Below are 19,368 nucleotides of genomic sequence, written 5' to 3'. Positions count from 1 at the left end.
GTAGTATTAGCACAAGGGGCCTTTGGGGAGTGATTAGGTCATGAGGGTGGAGCCCTCATGAATGGCATTAGTGCTCTTGTAAGACACCCCCCTGAGCCACCTTACCCCTTCTGCCAGGTGAAGTCTGTGACCTGGAAGAGGGCCCTCACCAAACCATGCTGGTATCCTGATCTCAAACTTCCAGCCTCCAGAACGGCAGGCAATAAACTTCTGATATCTATAAGCCACCCAGTGTGTGGTATTTTGTTACCTAAAACGCTTACGCAGTATTAGGTCACTTTATAATATTGATCGGTACTTTTTGCTCTTGGACATTTGAAGTGAGAATCCTTTTGAAGGAAATATGTTTTCATGTTATAATACAGGGTTTTCCCAGTATTCTGACTACACTGTAAAATGAGGGACCTGTTGCTGATGAGATACCAGCAGAATGGAAAGCACATATAAGAATATGAATGTTGTTGTCATTTTATTTAATAGATGTTTATTGAGCACATGCTGTATGGCAGGCCTGTGTTAGGGATAGGGATGCAGCAGTGAGGGGAAAATGTTCATGTTTCCCACCTTTATGGGGCTCACATTTCCCTCGGGGAAGGAGACATTCGTTGAAATTGCAGCTCTGTCCAACAAAGACAAGTACCATATGATCCCACTCGTGGAATCTAAAAGAACAGATTAATATACAAGCAAACAAATAGAATCACACCTATAAATACAGAGAATAATCTGATGGTTGCCAGAGGGGAGGGTGGTGGGGGTTACGCAAAGTGGGTAAAGGGAAGAGGGAGACACAGGCTTCCAGTCATGGAATGAATGTCACGGGGATGGAAGGCACAGCGTAGGGAACACAGTCAGTGGTATTGCAATAGTGTTGTATGGTGACAGATGGCAGCTATGCTTGTGGTCAGCGTGCTGTAATGTACAGACTTGTTGAAGTGCTATGTTGTGCACCTGAAACTAATATAACATCGTGTGTCAACTATAGTCAAATTAAAAAAAAATTTTTTAAATAAATTCCAGCTGGAAAGGGGAGGGGCTTGGCACTATGAGAGCAGATAAGGGGAGGGGGGCTGAGCTGGTGTTGGAACTTGCAGAAGGCTTCTCTGAGGAAGTGAGGGTTGACCTGAGAGCTGAAGAAGTTTGAGAATTAACCTGGGAGTAGGGGAAGGGTAGGGGGTGGGGGATAGGTTCTCCAAAGGACTCGTAGAGGCAGGGAATGTGACATCTTTAAGGAATAGAAAGGTGACATTAGCTGGTTTGCAGCAAGCGAGGGCAAGTGCCAGTCAAGGCTGGAGGAAGTAGGGTCCTCATAAGAGCACCAGGAAACCATTGAAGGTGTAGGTGAGGAGGTGACATAATCAGAGGCAGCTTTTCAGTGAAGATTCCCTTGGAGTCCTCTGGTCTGTTTGGAGGCAGTCTTTCAGTTTAGAGACAGTCCAGAAATGTGATGGTCAATAGCTACAGAGAAACAGGTGTTTTGGAAAACAGTCTCAGAAGTGAAATCCACAGGACTTGGTGTGTTGACTGGGGCATATAGTAGGAAGGTGCAAAAAGTTATTAAGGATGGCTCCTAGGTTCTGGATGTGCAGCGATACCATTCACCAGGATGGAGAACCTGGAAGAGGACCAAGTTTAGGAGTCAGATCATGAGCTTGGTTTGAGATGCCTTTGACACGCCATGTGGTACTGGCTAGTAGGCAGTTGGCTGTATGCATTAGAAGCTCAGAGGAGAGATCTGGGGTGGATATTTAAGCTTGAGATTTTTCTGTATGTAAGTGGTTACTGATGTCATGGGTATAGGTGAAATCACATAGGAAGTAAGTAGAAGAAGGTCTGGGATTGAGCCTTAGGGAATTCTGTTATTTAGTGGCTGGACGGAGGAAGGAGGAAGGTTTTATGGAAGCATGGGAAAGAAAGCATTACAAGGAGAAAGTCGTCAGTAGCGTCTGAAGTTTCTTGAGACTTCAGGTAACAGGAAGGCCGCATGTGGGAGTTACTGTTGACCTTAGCAATCGCTATTTCAGGGGAGCGATGAAGATGAGGACAAGAATGGAGTGTGCTGAGGAGTGAGAGAGATGAGAAATGATGGAAGTATGGACACACCTTTCTACAGTTGTGTCCTTAAAGGGAGTGGGGTGAGGGGGAGAGAGCGCGCGAGAAAATAACTGTTGGATTAAAGAAGAGGTGGTGGATTTGTTGATTTTTGTTTTTACTGAGAGCTTGAGCCTGTTTAAAAGCCAATAGAAAGATCTTGTTGCAGTGAATAGGGGTAATGGGGAGCAGAAGAGTCCCTAGGCAGCCAGAAAGGATAGATTCAAAGTGCACGGGTTAGGGAGCTTGCCCTGAGGTGGAAGGACAGATGGGTGAAAGTGCAGGTAGTTCGTGTGGTTGGTAGTGCGGTAGTATTTTCATATGTTGGCTTCAGTTTTTGTGTGAGTGAAGTCAGATGGGGGTTTTCTGTTGAGAATGGGGATGGATGGTTAGAGGTTTGAAAAGTAGGGAAGATTTGGACAGTCATTTGTGGAGTTTGAAAGGATTGGTTGGCCCAGGGAATGTAAGGGAGCCCGGTGTGGCATTGAGGGTTGTTTTATCCCTCTGTCATTTCTCACTCACCAGCCTCAATCTCTGCGGGTGTGTGACATTTCCCAACAGTGCTCTGATTGTTTAGGGCTCATCACTGAGTAAATAGTTGAGCAGCTCTGGGGTTGGAGTTTTGCCAGCTCTTGACAGTGGAAAGGGAATGTAGGGTATTAGCAAGAGTATTACTGAAATGAGGGGCTCTAGCTAGGATCTAAGCTGATTAAAGAGGGAAGTAAAACAGGAAAGGGCTAATGCATTGGGAACAGGCCGAGAGGTCAAGTGGACTTGAGAATGTTGTTATACTGAGTCCACCTGAAGGAAAGGTCAACAGGGGAATACTTGAAATGCAGATAAACAATGAGTAAGGAACAGTAAAGGCCCCAGATTGGTTGAGGTGGCATGGGAGAGGTGCCATTTCTGATGAAAAAAGGACTGAATTGTTAAGGAAATCTGGCCTTCTACATAGTAAGAATCACTTAGGATGGTTTCAGGGCTGGAAGAGATCCATGAACGGAGACCAAAGTCCCTGAATGGAAGGAAATGTTCAGGAGATCAGAATTCGGCACTGAGGAGTGGGAGCAGTGGTATTACTGAGTAGTAGGACTGGAACACTCTGGGTGTTTCAGGGGAGCAGGGGAATGGAGGATTAGGGCCTGAAGGAGACCAGGAGGAGCAAAGAGGATATAGGGCAGCCTCCTGACTCTGAATTGTGAGAGACTAAGCATCCGTTCCCTAAAAGGGGCTGCAGCGGAAGAGGGGGTGTCTTCAGAGCACATGGAGGAGAGGCAGGGGATATGGGTGGGGAGCAGCTTAGTGGACAGGTCTGAGAGGTGGAGGGAGAGAGGGACTGGGTCAGGCGGCTGCCAGGAAGGAACTTTGGAGCATGGCAGGTAGTCCCGTGGTAGAGGATAGATGTCTGCAGTGGGGTCTGCCCGCATGTGTGCGTGTTGACTAATGTAAACAGGAATGAGTTAGGGGCCGAGGGCTGGTGGTCAGATAGTGGTCTTGTTGCCCTTGGCTGGAGTAACATACCCAGAAACCACATGCTGTCTTGCTGCCGGGGACGGATGACGGTGAAAGTGGAAACATACTGCGTGTGGGCTATATGCCGAGTGCCATGCTAAGTATCCGACACACGTGCGGTTATGCCTCATGACAGCCGTACCAGGTTAGACTGCTGTTCCCTCCATTTTGCAGGAAACTGAGGTTCAGATAAGGCAAATTTAGAAATCTGTCCTGAGTCACACAGCAAGCGGTGGAATAAGGCTCAATCCTAAGACTGCGGCTGAGCCTGTGCCACCATGTTATGTGTACTTAATATTCTCCTACAGATGTAGTTGTGATTTTTAACAACCTAAATGATAGACTGTCAGAAGCTTGTGCAGTATTTAATACAAAACTGTCTCTTTAGATACCAAAGTTCAGTTCAGTCCTAGAATCCCAGAATCTATCTTTGAGAGCTCTCTGAAGGCTAGACTAGTGCTCACCCCCCTGACATCCATTTACCTCTTGCGTGATGGATGCTCGGACACTTCTAAATTGTTAGAATGTTCTTCCTTGAATTAAGCTGGACTCTTCCCTCCCTGTAATTTTTTTCCCGTTTGTGCCATTTAGAGTAATGCAGAATAAGTTCCATCTTTTACTTTTCTACATGACAGTGAAGATGTTTGAAGGATGCTTTTGAGTCCTTTTTAAGTAATCTTATTCCCAATGGTTTGTGATTAATTCAGAGTAAAATGGGACTGGTAAGAGTCTTGATCCAAAGGTATACTTTTATGCTAATTACATGAGCCTGAAGTTTGTTTTTTGTTATTAGTATCTTCATTACATTATTCTCTCTCATAGGCTTGTGTATCTTCAAATGCTAAGGCTCCCACTGTGTGTGTGTGTGTGTGTGAGAGAGAGCGCGGGAGAGTGCGCCAATATGCTAATTGGCATATATTATACTATATATATGCCATATACTATATATGGCATATATAATACTATACTTAGTATTGCCTTTAGACAATTTATTCCTATTATACTTTTTCTTTCTGTTTGAGACTCACTATTTCTGCTTAAGATAATTTAGAAACCTGATTCTGTTAATCCATTACATTAGCTGTCCTTCCTAGCTCTGTGTTAGGTGCACATTGAGTATCGTACAAATATTTGTAAAAATGTTACTAATACAGACCAGAAAGAGAGGACCTTATAGGATAGGATAGATTTCTCCAGTTTATTTTGGGTCATTTATCCATGTGCCATTTCTGGTTTTTCAGCTAGCTCTGGATTTACCTAATTCTGTTTTCCAGCCACATTTCTTTTTATTATTCATAAAGCTTTCATGAGGAACTTTCAGAACTCTCCTGGAATCAAGTTATCCTTCACTTGGTATTCTTCATTCTGCCAGGATTTGGCAGTCAGTTAATTGTGGGAATAAGGGACAGGAAGGGGACCAGAGTAACAGATATTCTAGATCGGAAGATGGGAAAGTGTGGTGGATAGCACCATTCTCTGAGATCTGGAGCCCTGGGGGAAGCACTGGTTTGGGATTGAGTTCAGCTTGAGTCATGTCGAGCCCCTGGGGCCTCCCAGATGCCCCTAAGGAGCCGTCCAGAAGGAGCGCGACCACCCAGGACTGGCATGCTGCGGGATAGCGAGCTTTGGTCACACACAACAGGAACAGGAGCTGTGTTAACGACTTGGGCATACACCCAGGCAGAGCCAGCAGAGTGCAAAGAGGAGGTTCCGGGTTGGGGCAGGGGAGATGGTAGACATTGCAGCAGGAGCGGCTTCATGCTCAACAGCCTCCATTTTTTGGTGAAATAGGAAGGAACCATATCTATTACGAGAGAGAGAGAGAGAGAGAAAGAGAGAGAGAGAGAGAGAACTGAAGATTTAAGTGCAGTGAGTGTTTGGAACAATGTGGGAAATAGGAAAGGGAACTCAATGAAGGACGGGCGGACTGAGGGAGGGGATGCTAAACACAAGGAAGCTTTCTTCCCAGCTTCCCCCTTCCTTGCTGCTTCCATATGAGACCTTTTCCTCTTTGTTTTAACATTTTTACTGCTGATCACTACAGCAGTGGTTCGTGGTGTGTCCAAATGGGAAGGAGTGCAGTTCTGTATGCGTCTGGAGGTGGCACACTTCATAGGGAAGCCCTTGAATTACAAGGGAATAACGAACGTAGGGAATGAGAGTAATCGTTGTGTTCCCAGGTCGGTAGTTCTTGACTCAGCTGGTGGAACTGGGTCCTGCACTTCAGCCTTAAAGGGTCTTGTCGGGACTTAAGTAGAAGAGAAGATGCCCTGTTGGTTTGCACTGAATACCTTCCGCTATGTCCTCGCCTTTTTGTGTCTTCTCTGTTGGATGTTTATTTCATGGAAAGCAGGGAACACCCCCTTAGCACCCTGAGCGTGGCACTTTATGTGCCAGTGATCAGTTCCTTTACTTCCCTATTGGCCCATAAGCATGTCCCTTTTTGTATTCGAGTCCTGGCACAGGGCTTGGCTGGTGGGCATGTGACAGATGTCCGATGAACTGCTGGCTGAAGTGAGGGCTGAGTCAGTTTGGCTGTGCTATTTCCAGTGGCCCTGCCTCTGGGAGTCCTCCTGCAGGAGGGCTCTTATAAGCTGATGGTGGAGAGGTGTGCTTCAAACCTTCTCATGTTTCTCTTCTGCTAAGAAACCAGCTTGAATGGAAGTTTAATGGAAACCATCTTGAGAGAGAATGTTCAAACATCATTGCATTCAGGAGGCCTCTGGAAGTTTCCCTGGCGTGAACTGAGAGGGGCTAATTACATTGTAAAGTTCATGTCCAGACACTCCCCTTGTAAATTGTCACAGAAATATCTCCCACTTCTGTTCTGGCTGTTCCTTCCTAGCATAGAATCTCAGCCTTCTGCCAGCTCCTAGCCACACATAGAGGTTTATGGACCAGGTCTAATACTTTTCTCCTTTGATTGTGTATTCTTCTACTCAGTAATCTCCACTCTCTCAAAGGTTCTTAATCTATGTCAGTAATTAGTGTTGTTTGGCTTTGTCCATTTCCCCCTTTTCTTGCCTGATTCAGTGAATGAACAGAGGTACTTGCTGTCTACCAGAAGCCTTGGTTTTCTGGGGGAAATTGATAAAAAAAAAAATCCCTAGATTTGTCCTTGATTTGGCATGACTGATGAAGCAGCAGCTGCTTAATAAGAAGCAAAGCTGAGAGTAGAACAATTTAATTAGCTTCTGTCTGTCGAGCCTTTAATAGAAGCCACAACTGGACTACATGGAGCTCTTTAGTTTTAAATGAAACATTTTTGTGAAGGGAGACTCTCAACATATCCCTCAAAGACCCCAGTTAAGTGAAAGGAAACCTATTAAAAATATAAAATAGCCAGTATAACAAATACGTAATACAAACTAGCTGTTTTAGGAGGTGGGAATTTCTTCATGGTGAGTTGTTTGAGTGCTCTTTTTTTTTTTTTTTAATGGTTATGTGAACAATTTATAAAATGGATAATGTTTAATACCTACTATGTTTTATATTAGCAAATGTTAATGAAATAAATGCTCATTATATGCGTTGAATTTTAACAAAAGTAATGAGTAGCTCACATCCAGCCACCGTCCAGGACCAGTAGGGACATATAGAACCCTTCAGGGCAAACCATGCCCACATTTAAGATTAGACTGTCCACTCTTTTCCGGTTACTGGCTTCATCTTCTTCATTTATCTGCCCACCTGGCTTCCAGATCCCCATTTGTTTAATCTTAGAAAAACCATTTTCCCTTTTACATCTCACTTAGTGAATTATAATGATGATTAATTTATGTACAAAACTTAGTTTTATGTATTATTTGGTTAACATTAAGCCTAGACTAAAAGATCACAAATGAAATTTTTTACCACTTCCAAACACATGTTGAATTAAAAAAAAAAGTAAATGAGCAATAAAGTTAATGGAACTTCCTGCAGAAGAATGGTAATATCAATATTTTCACTGAGCACACATACCAGAAAGAAAGAATGGGGAAGGAACTCATTACAGACACATGAGTTCTGTCAGAAGGGGCCCTGTGGGAGCCTGATTCTTATTACAAGGTCCTGGTTGGAAGGGAATGAAGTGGGGTTATTGCTGTGCAGTCAATGACTTGGTTTTTCTCTAGTGAATTGGCTCCACTAGGCAATGTTATTTCTCCACTTTAGGCAGCTGGAAATATGTATTCATTCATTTCCTTTTCATTTGAGGGTCAGTTCTGTCAAAGATGGAGCCATTTCTAGAAATGCTGTATTTGCTAGATACGAGTAAATGCTTTAGTGTCTTTCGTTTGGTCTGAATATTCCTAAGATTTTTAGGAGACAAATAAAGTTCAGTTCAATGAGATGGAAAACATACTTTGAATGTGTGTATATGCATATCACTATTCTTTCAGCTAAGTCTACCCTTAAAACCTGAAGCACTTTTATAAAAATCTTTTGTTTTAGAGGTAAGCCATCGGGGAATTTTGGTCCAAGGATGTGTGTGATTGCAGAATTATTTTTGAAAGTTAAATACTAATTTAAGTAGAAAAGAACCAGATGGTATTCTTCTTAAGATTTTAATTTTGTTTTACATGTTGTCTCACTGTAAATTAGTTTTTGTAACATAATTATTTTTTGTTTTGCTCTTTCGGACAATTTTTATTATGATTTTTGGCTTAATTATTTCTTAGCAATTATCTAATGAACTCATTTTATAGATGAGGAAATTGAGGCATAGAGAAATCAGGTGATGAGTCCTAAGTTTAATTAAAAATTACTAAAAGAATACCTTTAGTTATAGTACTTGAAATTCCTTCTTAATGTTAAACTCTAAGTCTTAGATCATTTTGAATATCATGCTATTAAATTTGCCTTCTGAGCTTTATAATAGTGAGATATTTAAGATAATTGATTTTTCCCCTCTTTTATTTTAATACAGATATAAGACACATGAAAAATAGCTGATAAAGACTTAAAAGTCTTTTAGTTTCTTAATATTCTTAGATTTGTGGTAAATTAAAATAAATTACTTAAAAACATAACCACATACTCTTTTAAAGATTAATTTAGATTTTTTTATGAGCAATGTAAAGCAATTGATAGCCATCATTTCTCTTAACAGGTTGAAGAAATATGGATACCAACACCAAACTGGTCTTCAGTACTGTTTTTGCCAGCTTTTTCACCTTTCAGCTTCTTTTCCACTTTATAAGTTATTGGTTTTCAGCAAAAGTTTCTCCAGGTTTTAATAGTCTCAGCTTTGAAAAGAAGATTGAATGGAACTCAAGGTAAAGCATATGAAAATGTAATTGATTTTTAAAAAGTTAGTTTTATGAAATAAAATTCTTTGAAATATTTCCAAAAACAGTCTTTTCATTTAAGATCTAACAAAATTTAAGGTCAGATTTTTTTAAGTTTATTTATTTATTTTGAGAGAGAGACTGAGCATCTGCGTGCGCAGGAGAGGGGCAGAGAAAGAGAGAGAGAGAGAGAGGGTGAGAGAGAGAGAATCCCAAGCAGGCTCCATGCTGCCAGCACAGGGCCCGACTTGGGCCTCAAACTCAGGAACTGTGAGATTGTGACCTGAGCGGGTATCAGGAGTGGGATGTTTAATTGACTGAGCCGTTCAGGTGCCCCTAAGGTCAGGTTTTTTTAATTTGACTTTAGGATTAAAAAGGAAACTAAGTAGATAAATCTTGTATGAGAAAATTCTAAAAATCTTATATTGAAAGATGTTAGGAAAAATCGAACTTTCTGGGGGAAGTATGGGAAGGTTAAGTAGACTTCAGCTGATTGCAGAAAAGTCCTGTTTTACATTATTCTCTGAAGCATTTATGATAACAAAACACGTGCTCTTTGGAGATGATAACCTAAGGAAATGTTAGTTAGGGCTGTGAGCAGCCTGTGTATCAAGTTGGCTGGCTTAGCCAGACTGGGGGCTGCTATGCAGCACACCGGAGGACGTGGTATATGGGTAGCACATCTGTGTCTCTCTTGTAATGAACTTCTCATCATAATTCAGAGCCCACCAGAATCGATTCTTTTGCTAAAGTAAAAATTGCTTTTTGGATTTTTTTTTAAACAAAAATAAATGGAAAACGAGTTGTCCATGTAAGCGTATAGAAACCTGCAGGAGTTTTAATTTGTTGGTTTACAGTTTTTTTGTGTGTGCATCTCCTTAATCTTTCACCACATTTCAAACACAAAATGACTCTGATGACTGCTTCATGTGCTTTAGAGCATTGTGCCTCCAAATCACTGGACATTTGTAAACTGCAGTGAATTGGAGCAGCTATGGGTGTATTTTGTTGTTGTTACTTACTTAAAGTTAATGCTAACTATAAAATGAATTCAGCAGGTCTCTAAAATCGCTATGATTATTTTTTGCTGAAATTTCCTTTTAGAATTAACTTCTGCCAAAGTCAAACTATTGATTTGAGAATGGTCACATTTGACCAGAGATTCCCGGTCTTTGAGCCAAATTGTTTTGTGGACATTCACTTTTATAACTCAGACTGTGAATAAGACTCGAGTTTCCTTCTGCACCTTAAAGTAATTTGTCCAGTTCATACATGCTGTAGTTCTTTTTACCCCAAAAGTGAGAATTATTTCTCTCTGTATTTTCGAAAAATAAGAAGTAGGATTTTTTTTTTTGTCTTAAGAATAGCGCAAAGTTGCTGTTCAAAATGTGGAATACAAAATATAATAACCGTTATTTTAAAAAACTCTTTCTAACCTGGAGAGAGGTAGACTAGGGAAAGAGAAGGAAGGGTCCAGGGGCTAGGCTGGGAGACCAGATTTTCTGAGTGTCAGTTTTGAACTGGTTTTCATTTCCTTTTCAGCATGGTTAGGGTAGGAAAGGGCACTTGGATCTTGGAGAGCAGCAAGCAAGAAATAGGGATGATACAGAGAGAGAGGCAAAGATGGAAGTGGAATGAAACGAAATTGAAAAATACTTTGCATTATTCAGTCTTATCACTGCCATTCTATGATGCGTGGAATCACCATTTGGGAAACTGAGTTCCTATTGAAAAAGGAGGCTAGGAATATAGAAGATTCATTACTACTGAACTGGTGTTCTCTCTCTTTCTCTATCACGTTTACTCCTGTTCTCACTCCAGCTTGTTTTACATGAGACTTACGCTGTGATGTGGAGTGCAAAGAGAGGGAAAAAAAATTAGCTGCTTTTTGAGGAAAGCACAGGTATATGTCTTGAAATTCAGCTTCCAGTCTTAAAACACCAAGATCAATACAGCCCACATAAGTCTTACTAATAATCAGGAAAGCTTCTGAACTACTAGTCGCCTAAGCCATATGGTAGAAAAGGAAGGAAAAGAAACTCACCAGAAAATTCCCACCTGAGAGATACAGTTTAATTAATTATAAGTGATAAATTGCTATAATTCATTATTGCTTTTTTGGAAAATAAACATACTTGTAGGTATTATTCATATCTTATAATTAAAAAACATTTTCTTCTGGGGCGCCTGGGTGGCTTAGTCGGTTAAGCGTCCGACTTTCACTTGGGTCATGATCTCACGGTTCGTGGGTTCGAGCCCCGCGTCGGGCTCTGTGCTGACTGCCAGCTCAGAGCCTGGAGCCTGTTTCAGATTCTGTGACTCCCTCTCTCTCTGACCCTCCCCTGCTCACGCTGTTTCTCTCTCCTAGAAATAAATAAATAAAACAAAAAATTAAAAAAAAAAAATTTTCTTCTATCCACTTGTTTTCCTGTGGTGTAGAAAACCCAATGTTTTGAGTGTGTTGAAATACTCCTAATTTTGAAGTCTACTTCTCTAATTTTTAACTCTTGTCAATTTTAGCTAAATAATTTCTCTTGGTAATACTCCTGCTACTTGTGAATGATTAAATCAGTGCCTTTAAATTGCTGTTCTACAATGGTCATTATTTCGGTTATTTCACTGTCTTTTCTTTAGCACAAACATTTCTTTTTAACCTTTGAAAAACAAGGATTTTCTTTTGTGTAGAATTTTGGTGTTTTATTTTAGACAGGAATCTACATCTTGCTTTGCTAGGAATCTGATTTTAAAGAATACACTATGAAATGTTTATGAACAGAAGTTTCTGAATGTATGGACTTTCAATGCAGCAGGCAGTGTGTAAGCACAGGGTATTTGCTTTTCCTGCTCATTGTAGTGGGAGGTTTGTTTGACCCAAGTAAGTTTTAACTTTTCTCTCATGAATTATATGCCATTTCCACCAGCTAAGTGTTTGTAATCCTTCCCATTTACCATGTAACATTTCAACACAAAAGGGAATTTGAGGGCTAAGTGTCAGGAACAAAAAGTTGTCATTTTTCCAAGGGGAAACTTTCTGATCTAAGTTTACTAAACACTAGAGCAAGTTAGTAAGAGGTTGTGCTTTCTCCTTTCCTAGAAGTTTTGAATGGCAATAGAATGTTGGTTGTATGATTATTTAAATGGAGTGTTTTATTTGATATAAAGGAACTTAAATGTGTTTGGAATGAGAATTCCAGACTTGTAAACCAGATAAACTGAGTTAGTTATTCAAACTTCAAAATGATCCTTTGGTATTACAAGGGATTATCTGCCAGTGCCTTTAAATGAGTGAGGATTTTGGGGCATTTAAATATGATTTGATTTAGCATGATATATCTACCTAGGACCACGTTATCTGTAAGATCAAGCACATTGATTTTTCAAGTTACAGTCAACTTTTCTGATATCAAGCTTTATATTAGTTGATCTATTTAACTGTTAAAGATTTGGGGTCATATTTTAGACAGAAGTTTATTGTACCCCATTAGTTTCTAAAGAGAAAATTTTGCTGTTCCTTTTGTCCTTTATTCCAATGAAGAGAAAAGAAGCTTCTTTACTTGTCAACCTTTTCATTATGTGAATAAATATACTGCAACCTGTGTACAGTTCTGTATCATATCCTAGAGCTTGGTATAGGTTGAATCATTAAATTATTAGCAAGATATCGTCATAGAAACTGATGTTTTTCATCTCAATCTTATTCCTTCTATAAAAGAAAATTCAGCCTGGATTTCATGAACATTTTGCTTTCACTTGAGCATTTCTTTTAAAAATAGATTTTCTGTATAAATTCATGGTCCCCAATTTTTCTATTTAGAAGTGGTTTCATAATAATGACAAAGAGGGACTAATAATAGCTGTTCTAGCTTTCTCACGGATTGGTTATAGGAATCAAGTACAGCAATGCATGTGAATGTGCATTAACCCTGAAATCTCCAAGGTAGTAAGTTTTCATTTCATGATCCATTCGAATCCTGATTCACGGATATGGAATTGGTTAAGGCCAGTAGATTTGGAAGCTATTCCTAACTGATTGGAACAGGAAACTTAATGGCACAGCAATGCTGTTGGTGCTGGAGCTTACAGTTGGGTGCTGGGTAGTGGGCTTACCAGTTGCCATCTGTCTGCACAAAACTCTGTCAGCTGCATCATCAGATACACGTCTGCTTTGGAACTTTTAACTAATAAGTGATTCCACAGTCTTCTAGCAGGAAATTGTAGACCTGGGTAACCTGCTTGTTATTAATTCCAAAGTAAAGTTATAGCCCTTGGATTTCTAAGTGGCAATTTTGTTACACTCTTAGAGCTACTTCATTCCTATATTTAAATGCTTCCCAGATTTCACTTCTTCAAATGTTAAATGTCTTGCCAGTTTTAAGTTTATTGCAAAGAATCTAAAATCTTTGTATTTTTGTTTCTTTTCAGGGTTGTATCTACATGCCATTCTTTGGTGGTTGGGGTTTTTGGCCTCTACATTTTCTTTTTTGATGAGGCTACAAGAGCCGATCCACTTTGGTAAGCTGTTTCTTTCCAGTATAGTCTATTTGATTTATGTTTTGATCTTAATTATTAATAAGAACATTTCTTACTTTAAAACGGAAAATGTATTGATAGTGCATGGTTTATTAAAATGCTTGTGCCCAGACTTCTTGCTTGTGCCCAAACTTCTTTTAGCAAGGTGCAATAAAATGATTCATTTTAGATTTGAATGCAAATAATGAGGGCCACTTTGTGCTAGTATTTGCAGTTGTTATCCAAGGCAGAGAATATGATGATAATGATATAAATGTTTATACTGATTTAGGGAGTAAAAACAAGTTATTGTTACCACTGTTCTGCTCAAAACTGAGTTGCTATTGAGATAGGGTAGTCAACTGGGATAATATCTACTAATGACTCAGTTTTGTGTTTGACCCACCATTTGATACCAAAGGTTTAAAAGGAAAATCATTCACATCCATGTGAGAGGATTTTAGTACCACATGAGAAGATTCGAAGCACTAGCAGTAACTGTGTTCAGCAATAATAGGATAATTTGTAGGATTCTTTTTGAAAAAAAAAAAAAAATAAATGTTGTTGCAATGGCAGAGATATATTGCAAACTATTCTTCTGGCATTAGAGGAGAAGGCTTAGTTCAGCTTGAAGGATGAAGTGTATTTTGAGAAAGCATTACCTGGGGACGCAGTAGATGTGGGCCTGGGGGATGTGGGATGACTTAACTTCTGACTCTGTTTGGCTGCAACAATGTAATTTTAGTAAATATGGCATTATGCCCATCAGAATTATACCAGTATTGATAAATTTTCACTGGGAAGGTATTTTTCAGTGAATCAACTTAGTGAATTAATTCCATGATGAGGTTTTTATGTAATCTACCTAAACAGTTTCTAAGGTTTTTTTTTTCATAACTCTATTATAGTAATATTGTCAACAGAACCAGTTCTTTTGCGAGATAAATGGTATGACAAAGATTTGATTCACTGATCAATTTTCGTCCTTATCAAACGTTTACCTTGTGGAGTTTTTGATATTTTCACATTTTCTTTAATGCTGTAGTTTATTCCGGGTTCAGTTTTCCTGAGCCATGTTTGCAGCTCAAAATTTGTAAAGACAGGACGTCTAACTTTTAATTTGTATTTCAGTTTAATTTTGTGTTCATTTCACCAACACTTCATATTATAAGTCGGTTAAAAGACTAATAATTCATATTTGTTTCCACCATGATTATTAGGGAAAATTGTCAGACCTTGATATGTATTGGTGTCGAAACAGCAGGATTAAGCTGTCTTGTTTTGACCATTTTCCAATTGTGTGATAAGAGGTCAGTCTCTCCAGTCATCAGCAAAGTGATACCTATAATAGTATATTATTTCAAGATCGGGGCAGGCTAGATAATTTCTTGAAGTATTTGAGTCTCTGATTTAGAATAAGGAATCAAAAACATCAGCATCTGGAATTCTGTTTGAATCCTTTCACAAACAAATCATATGAGAACACATTTAAAAAGTTATCTTTTGGTAAAACTGTTGATATAAAACTTTCAGCTTCTGTAAGAAATTATGATCATTCATGCAGTTAGAAGTATATCACAGTTAACACAGGGCCTTGTGCAAATGACAATTCACCATTCAAAAATCTATAGGAAACATTTTAATTATACTCAGTAGAAAAAAAAATGTAGCTGTCATCTATAACCATGTGCTAAAAAAGGAATCTTTTTTTTTTTTTTTAATATTTATAGGGGTGATTCATCGGTTGTGAAAGTGAATATCTCTATTGCTTCAGGCTACCTCATTTCTGGTATGTGATATGTTGATCACTGTTTCTTTTTAAACTACTCATGGAATTTTGCAAAGAATACATAGTCTATGCTTTTGGTTTAATTATTTTAGAAATAGCTTATAGGACTCATACACAGGACAAGAAAATATCTGCTGTGATGGTGGAACATGAAACATTTTTCCTATTGGCTCTCTGGTTCTCTTTGAAGATAGAGCTGCAGAGTGGGGCCTCAGTTAAGCTTGGATATTTTGTTTTAGTAGTGATGGTCCATTTTTGGCTTAAAGAGTCTCTTAGGTGGAATTCCTGGGAAACTCATAAAGCTAAACATTAAAGTCTCACTTGCAAGGGCCCTTGAAATGTGTTCCTATGCTCCTGGTTTGTAGTGTTTGGGTAAAGTTTGCAAAGGGAAACTTTTAGCCACAATCAGTTAAGATCAAGAGCTCTTCCTACACCTTGTTTCCTTCTGTCATAGTTCCCCTTATGTGGGATGAGGTTGGAATAGCCTTTTACACTATGAGACAAAGGGGGAAATTAAGTCAGGATATGCCATTTAAACTTTTTGAAAAGACATTGTAGACCATCTCAAGACAGAAGAAAGAACAGATCCCTGATTTGGACATTGTATAGAGAGTCCTATTTCATAATTTTCAAATTAAATAAATTGCTGACAGAAAATCCAAATAAAAATAAGGGGATATGAAACAAAAGTGATAAAGATGAGTGATTGGACTCAGTAGAAAATTTTCTGCCATCAAGAGGTGAATAGTAGTAAAAAGATTAGATGATACCCAAACACAGTTATTCATTAGGAGGAAGAGATAAATTTTGAATTAAAATAATGAGTAGGCTATTGGGTTATTTGATGGCCCAGTTAAAAGAAGAGTGAATCATGTGATTCACTGGAAAAAGATTTGCTTGTTTGGCACAAAATGTGCCATCATTGACAAGGATGACAGTTACAAAATTTATTATCCGTATGCCTCATGCACTGGTTGACGAGTGTTGTCAGTTTGTAGAGTGATCACTACCCAGAAAGTCTCATATGAAAGAAACTTGATAAAGTTTTCCCCAAATAACAGCATGATTTGAAGCACTTAAAAATAAGAATTATGAACTGAAACAAACTTCTATAAACCAAGCTGAACGAAAAGTGAACTCTATGGAAAATTTGCAAGGTCATTATCATATAAATTGGTGACCAAAGAGAATACAGTCAAAACATGTAGAGAAGATGTATCCAGAGAGGCATGTCATGCAGTTAATTACTAACATGATTTGCACATTTGTATTGTTTGTTTTCTCTTTAAAATTTCTAATCTGGTTTTTTATTTTTATAAATATTCACATCTAGTTTTCTATGAATATTCACATCAGTAATTTTTATTTTTTATAAAAGAAGGTCCCCATATTATATAAGCTCCAACCCCATGAAACCTGAATCCTCCTCTGGCTTCCATCGATGACAGTCATTTTTTCCATGTCTAAACTTCATGTTTAACCATTTGGTAAAGAAAATAATTGCAGTAACATTTTGAGAAGTTTCTGTTTTGTTAAAGAAAACCATTTTCTGAATCATGGTGTTTAGGTTCAGGATCTTTTAAAAAGAACTTGATGCCTTGATATATCTTTCTTTGCATATCTTTTTAATAGTCCTAGTTCTTGTTTTGTTTTTTTCCTTTTTTTTTCTTTTGCTATTTTGAATTAATATTTAATCACATCCTTTGTTAATTTTTAAATGTTTGTTGAATTTGTCTGATAGGTTGGTCATTATATACTTTTCTTCAGCCAGCTTACCTGTTTAAATTGGTGTAGTAACAAACATCAGTAATTTAAGCTTACTTAAAAGTTGGTTTTGTCCAATAGTATTTCTGTTTTATTTAACCCCAGAAACAAGTTATTCATTTATACTTGCAGCAAATCTATTACCTGTGAATATATTCAGCAAATGTATATTAAATACATGGGCACTGTGTTAGCCTCCCACACTTGTTCTTCATCCTGGAGAAGTCACAGTAGAGCAGGGGAGACAGTTGTGAGGAAGCAGATACTTTACCCAGAAGCGGGTACTGTGACTGGTGCGGTATGAACAAAGTGAAGTGGGCTCAGTGTGGACTGCGGCCGGTTGTCAGGAAGACAGAGTTAAATACACTTGGAAAACAACGCAGCCTTCTTCCTCTGTGGTATCTCACTTATTTTCCCTTCTTTCAGATTTGCTGATTCTCATTTTGTATTGGAAAGTGGTTGGTGACAAATACTTTATAATCCATCATTGCACAGCGCTGTACGCATACTGGATTTTACTGGTGAGTGCCAGGTCTACGGTAGCCTGACAAGTAGACAGGAGCGGGAGTAATGACGTACTGGTGAACAGAAACCTAAACACCAGTTCCCAGGGTGTCAAGACCACCTCCAGATGCATTCGCAGCTCATGCTTGTGATAGGTTATCTTGCTCATTATCAAAAATAATTACATGTGTGTTTGTATTAGTGTGTCCATTTGGGTTCCTAAAATTTAAGAAAGGCAGATGACTCCAATTTCTCCAATTTTCACTTAAGACTTTTAGGATCGTGTAGCTATTGGTATTTGCCTGTTTTTCTAGATGCGATTATGACTTAACAGCCAGAGCTGGGAATAGATTCTTGTATAACTAGCTACAGTCTTTCTTCTCCACTGAATTCCCATACAGTTACATGTATGTATGTAATTACATGTTAAGTAGGCTGGGGCAGTGGGGCAGTCTTGCTCAGAAACATCATCAGAATTCCAAAACCAAGCTGATAGAGGATACTCACAGCAAATCTCAGGCAGTAATGCATATTAAATTTTAGATCTAAAATTATTTTTCTCCATTACACATTTCTAAATTAGCAGTTTTCTATCCCTTTTATCTTAGATAGGTTTCTTCATAATCCGTTGTTTTTCAGTCAATCTAGGTATACCAACAAGCCCCAAATAGATATTTGGAAATAATAGATATACATCAACCAGAATAGTATAAATTTTATGTAATAGTTATGGTATGCCATTTCATGTTTTCTCCTTTTTAAAACTTAAATGAAGCCACTGGTGGTTTTTTTTCTTATTTTATTCTTATATTAACAGACATCTGTGACTATTTGGAGGGTTTTAAAAATTAATGTGTATTAATATTCTTCCGTTTTTCTTTATATTGGCCCACACAAAGAGAGCTGGTGAATAAGATGTCAGTTTGGCATTATTTCTGCAAGAACCAGATATATCAAAATATCTCTCTGTATCACACACTTGAAGTAATAAATCTAAATAGTTAATATGAATATTTAAAAAAAAAACTATGCTGGCTTTAATGCTATAATAAGTGCTTATGTATACCCAAAAGGTATTCTTAATCACCTTGTTTTTCTGAAGCAATATTTTTAGCTGGCATTTCCTACTGTTTGTCTTCTTTTTAGATTTTAATTGATGATAGGTAGTTATAAAATATAGACTCTTAACCTTTTACAGGTCTTAAATATTTTTGATGTACAAGCACTTGTTTCCTAAACCCTTGCTAAAAACCATGAAAGCTGACTAACAAAATACTGGTTAAATCTGGGAAGACTGTGTGGGAGCCCATGTGAGTTTAATATCCTGCTGCAGTGTAGAAGTATGGTCTCTGAACATGAGTCACAGATAACCATTGTGCTATGAAAAGAATGTAAGCTGTTGAAAGATAACAGGTCACTTACATGGATTTGTAAATGTGAAGACTATGAGCTGCTATTGTGTCTTGGCCACTGAATCACAGGCTTGGCCAATGGCTAGCTGTGCCTGCCTTGGTAAGTTGAGTATTTAATTATGTGGGATGAATAATGTTTTGGACTTTTAGGCCTTTATAAAGAAAAATCAATAAAGTGCATGCTGGATTTTTGTTAAGAAAAGAAATTAACTATTTAGTTAAGGTGATCAGAAAATCAACTGCAGTGTTTTCTAGAGGTGATTGTTTTTTTGATGTCTTCCTGTGTTCTACTGCATGAAATAAATGAATGGTATGAAGTAAGTCTATCTAATTAAAGTGCGTCTGTTCATAGGGAAACAGAAAAAAGTTAGAAACTAATAAATGTAGATGTAGCAATCTTTTGTCGTTTCTAGATTTTACATTTCCTGTTTGACCATAATGAATTCCCAGGTCACTTTGTACAATTTAACGAAGGCTAACAAAATAACTACTACTACTACTACTATTATTTTGTATA

General features: G+C 38.3%; 1 protein-coding gene across 8 annotated transcripts in view; it reads left to right on the top strand.

The window, feature by feature from the left end:
* The window catches only part of LOC120229462 (TLC domain-containing protein 4-like), a 99,276-nt gene that overhangs the window by 45,912 nt on the left and 33,996 nt on the right, over window positions 1-19,368 (top strand). For 7 of the 8 annotated variants that reach the window (XM_039228476.1, XM_039228474.1, XM_039228478.1 and 4 more), the window contains 4 exons: window positions 8,696-8,861; window positions 13,296-13,385; window positions 15,113-15,171; window positions 17,362-17,456. In XM_039228476.1, coding sequence (XP_039084407.1) covers window positions 8,707-8,861; window positions 13,296-13,385; window positions 15,113-15,171; window positions 17,362-17,456 — 399 coding nt within the window. In that variant the 5' untranslated portion in view covers window positions 8,696-8,706. Of the gene's footprint in view, window positions 1-3,907; window positions 3,920-8,543; window positions 8,552-8,695; window positions 8,862-13,295; window positions 13,386-15,112; window positions 15,172-17,361; window positions 17,457-19,368 lie in introns of those variants that run through there. The other variant, XM_039228477.1, reaches the window with a different exon arrangement.

Source organism: Hyaena hyaena, unplaced genomic scaffold, assembly GCF_003009895.1.
Source record: "Hyaena hyaena isolate Hyena2069 unplaced genomic scaffold, ASM300989v1 scaffold_32, whole genome shotgun sequence".
Classification (NCBI taxonomy): Eukaryota; Metazoa; Chordata; class Mammalia; order Carnivora; family Hyaenidae; genus Hyaena; species Hyaena hyaena.
Note: the sequence above shows the minus strand (reverse complement) of the source record. Positions and strands in the feature narration are given on the sequence as shown.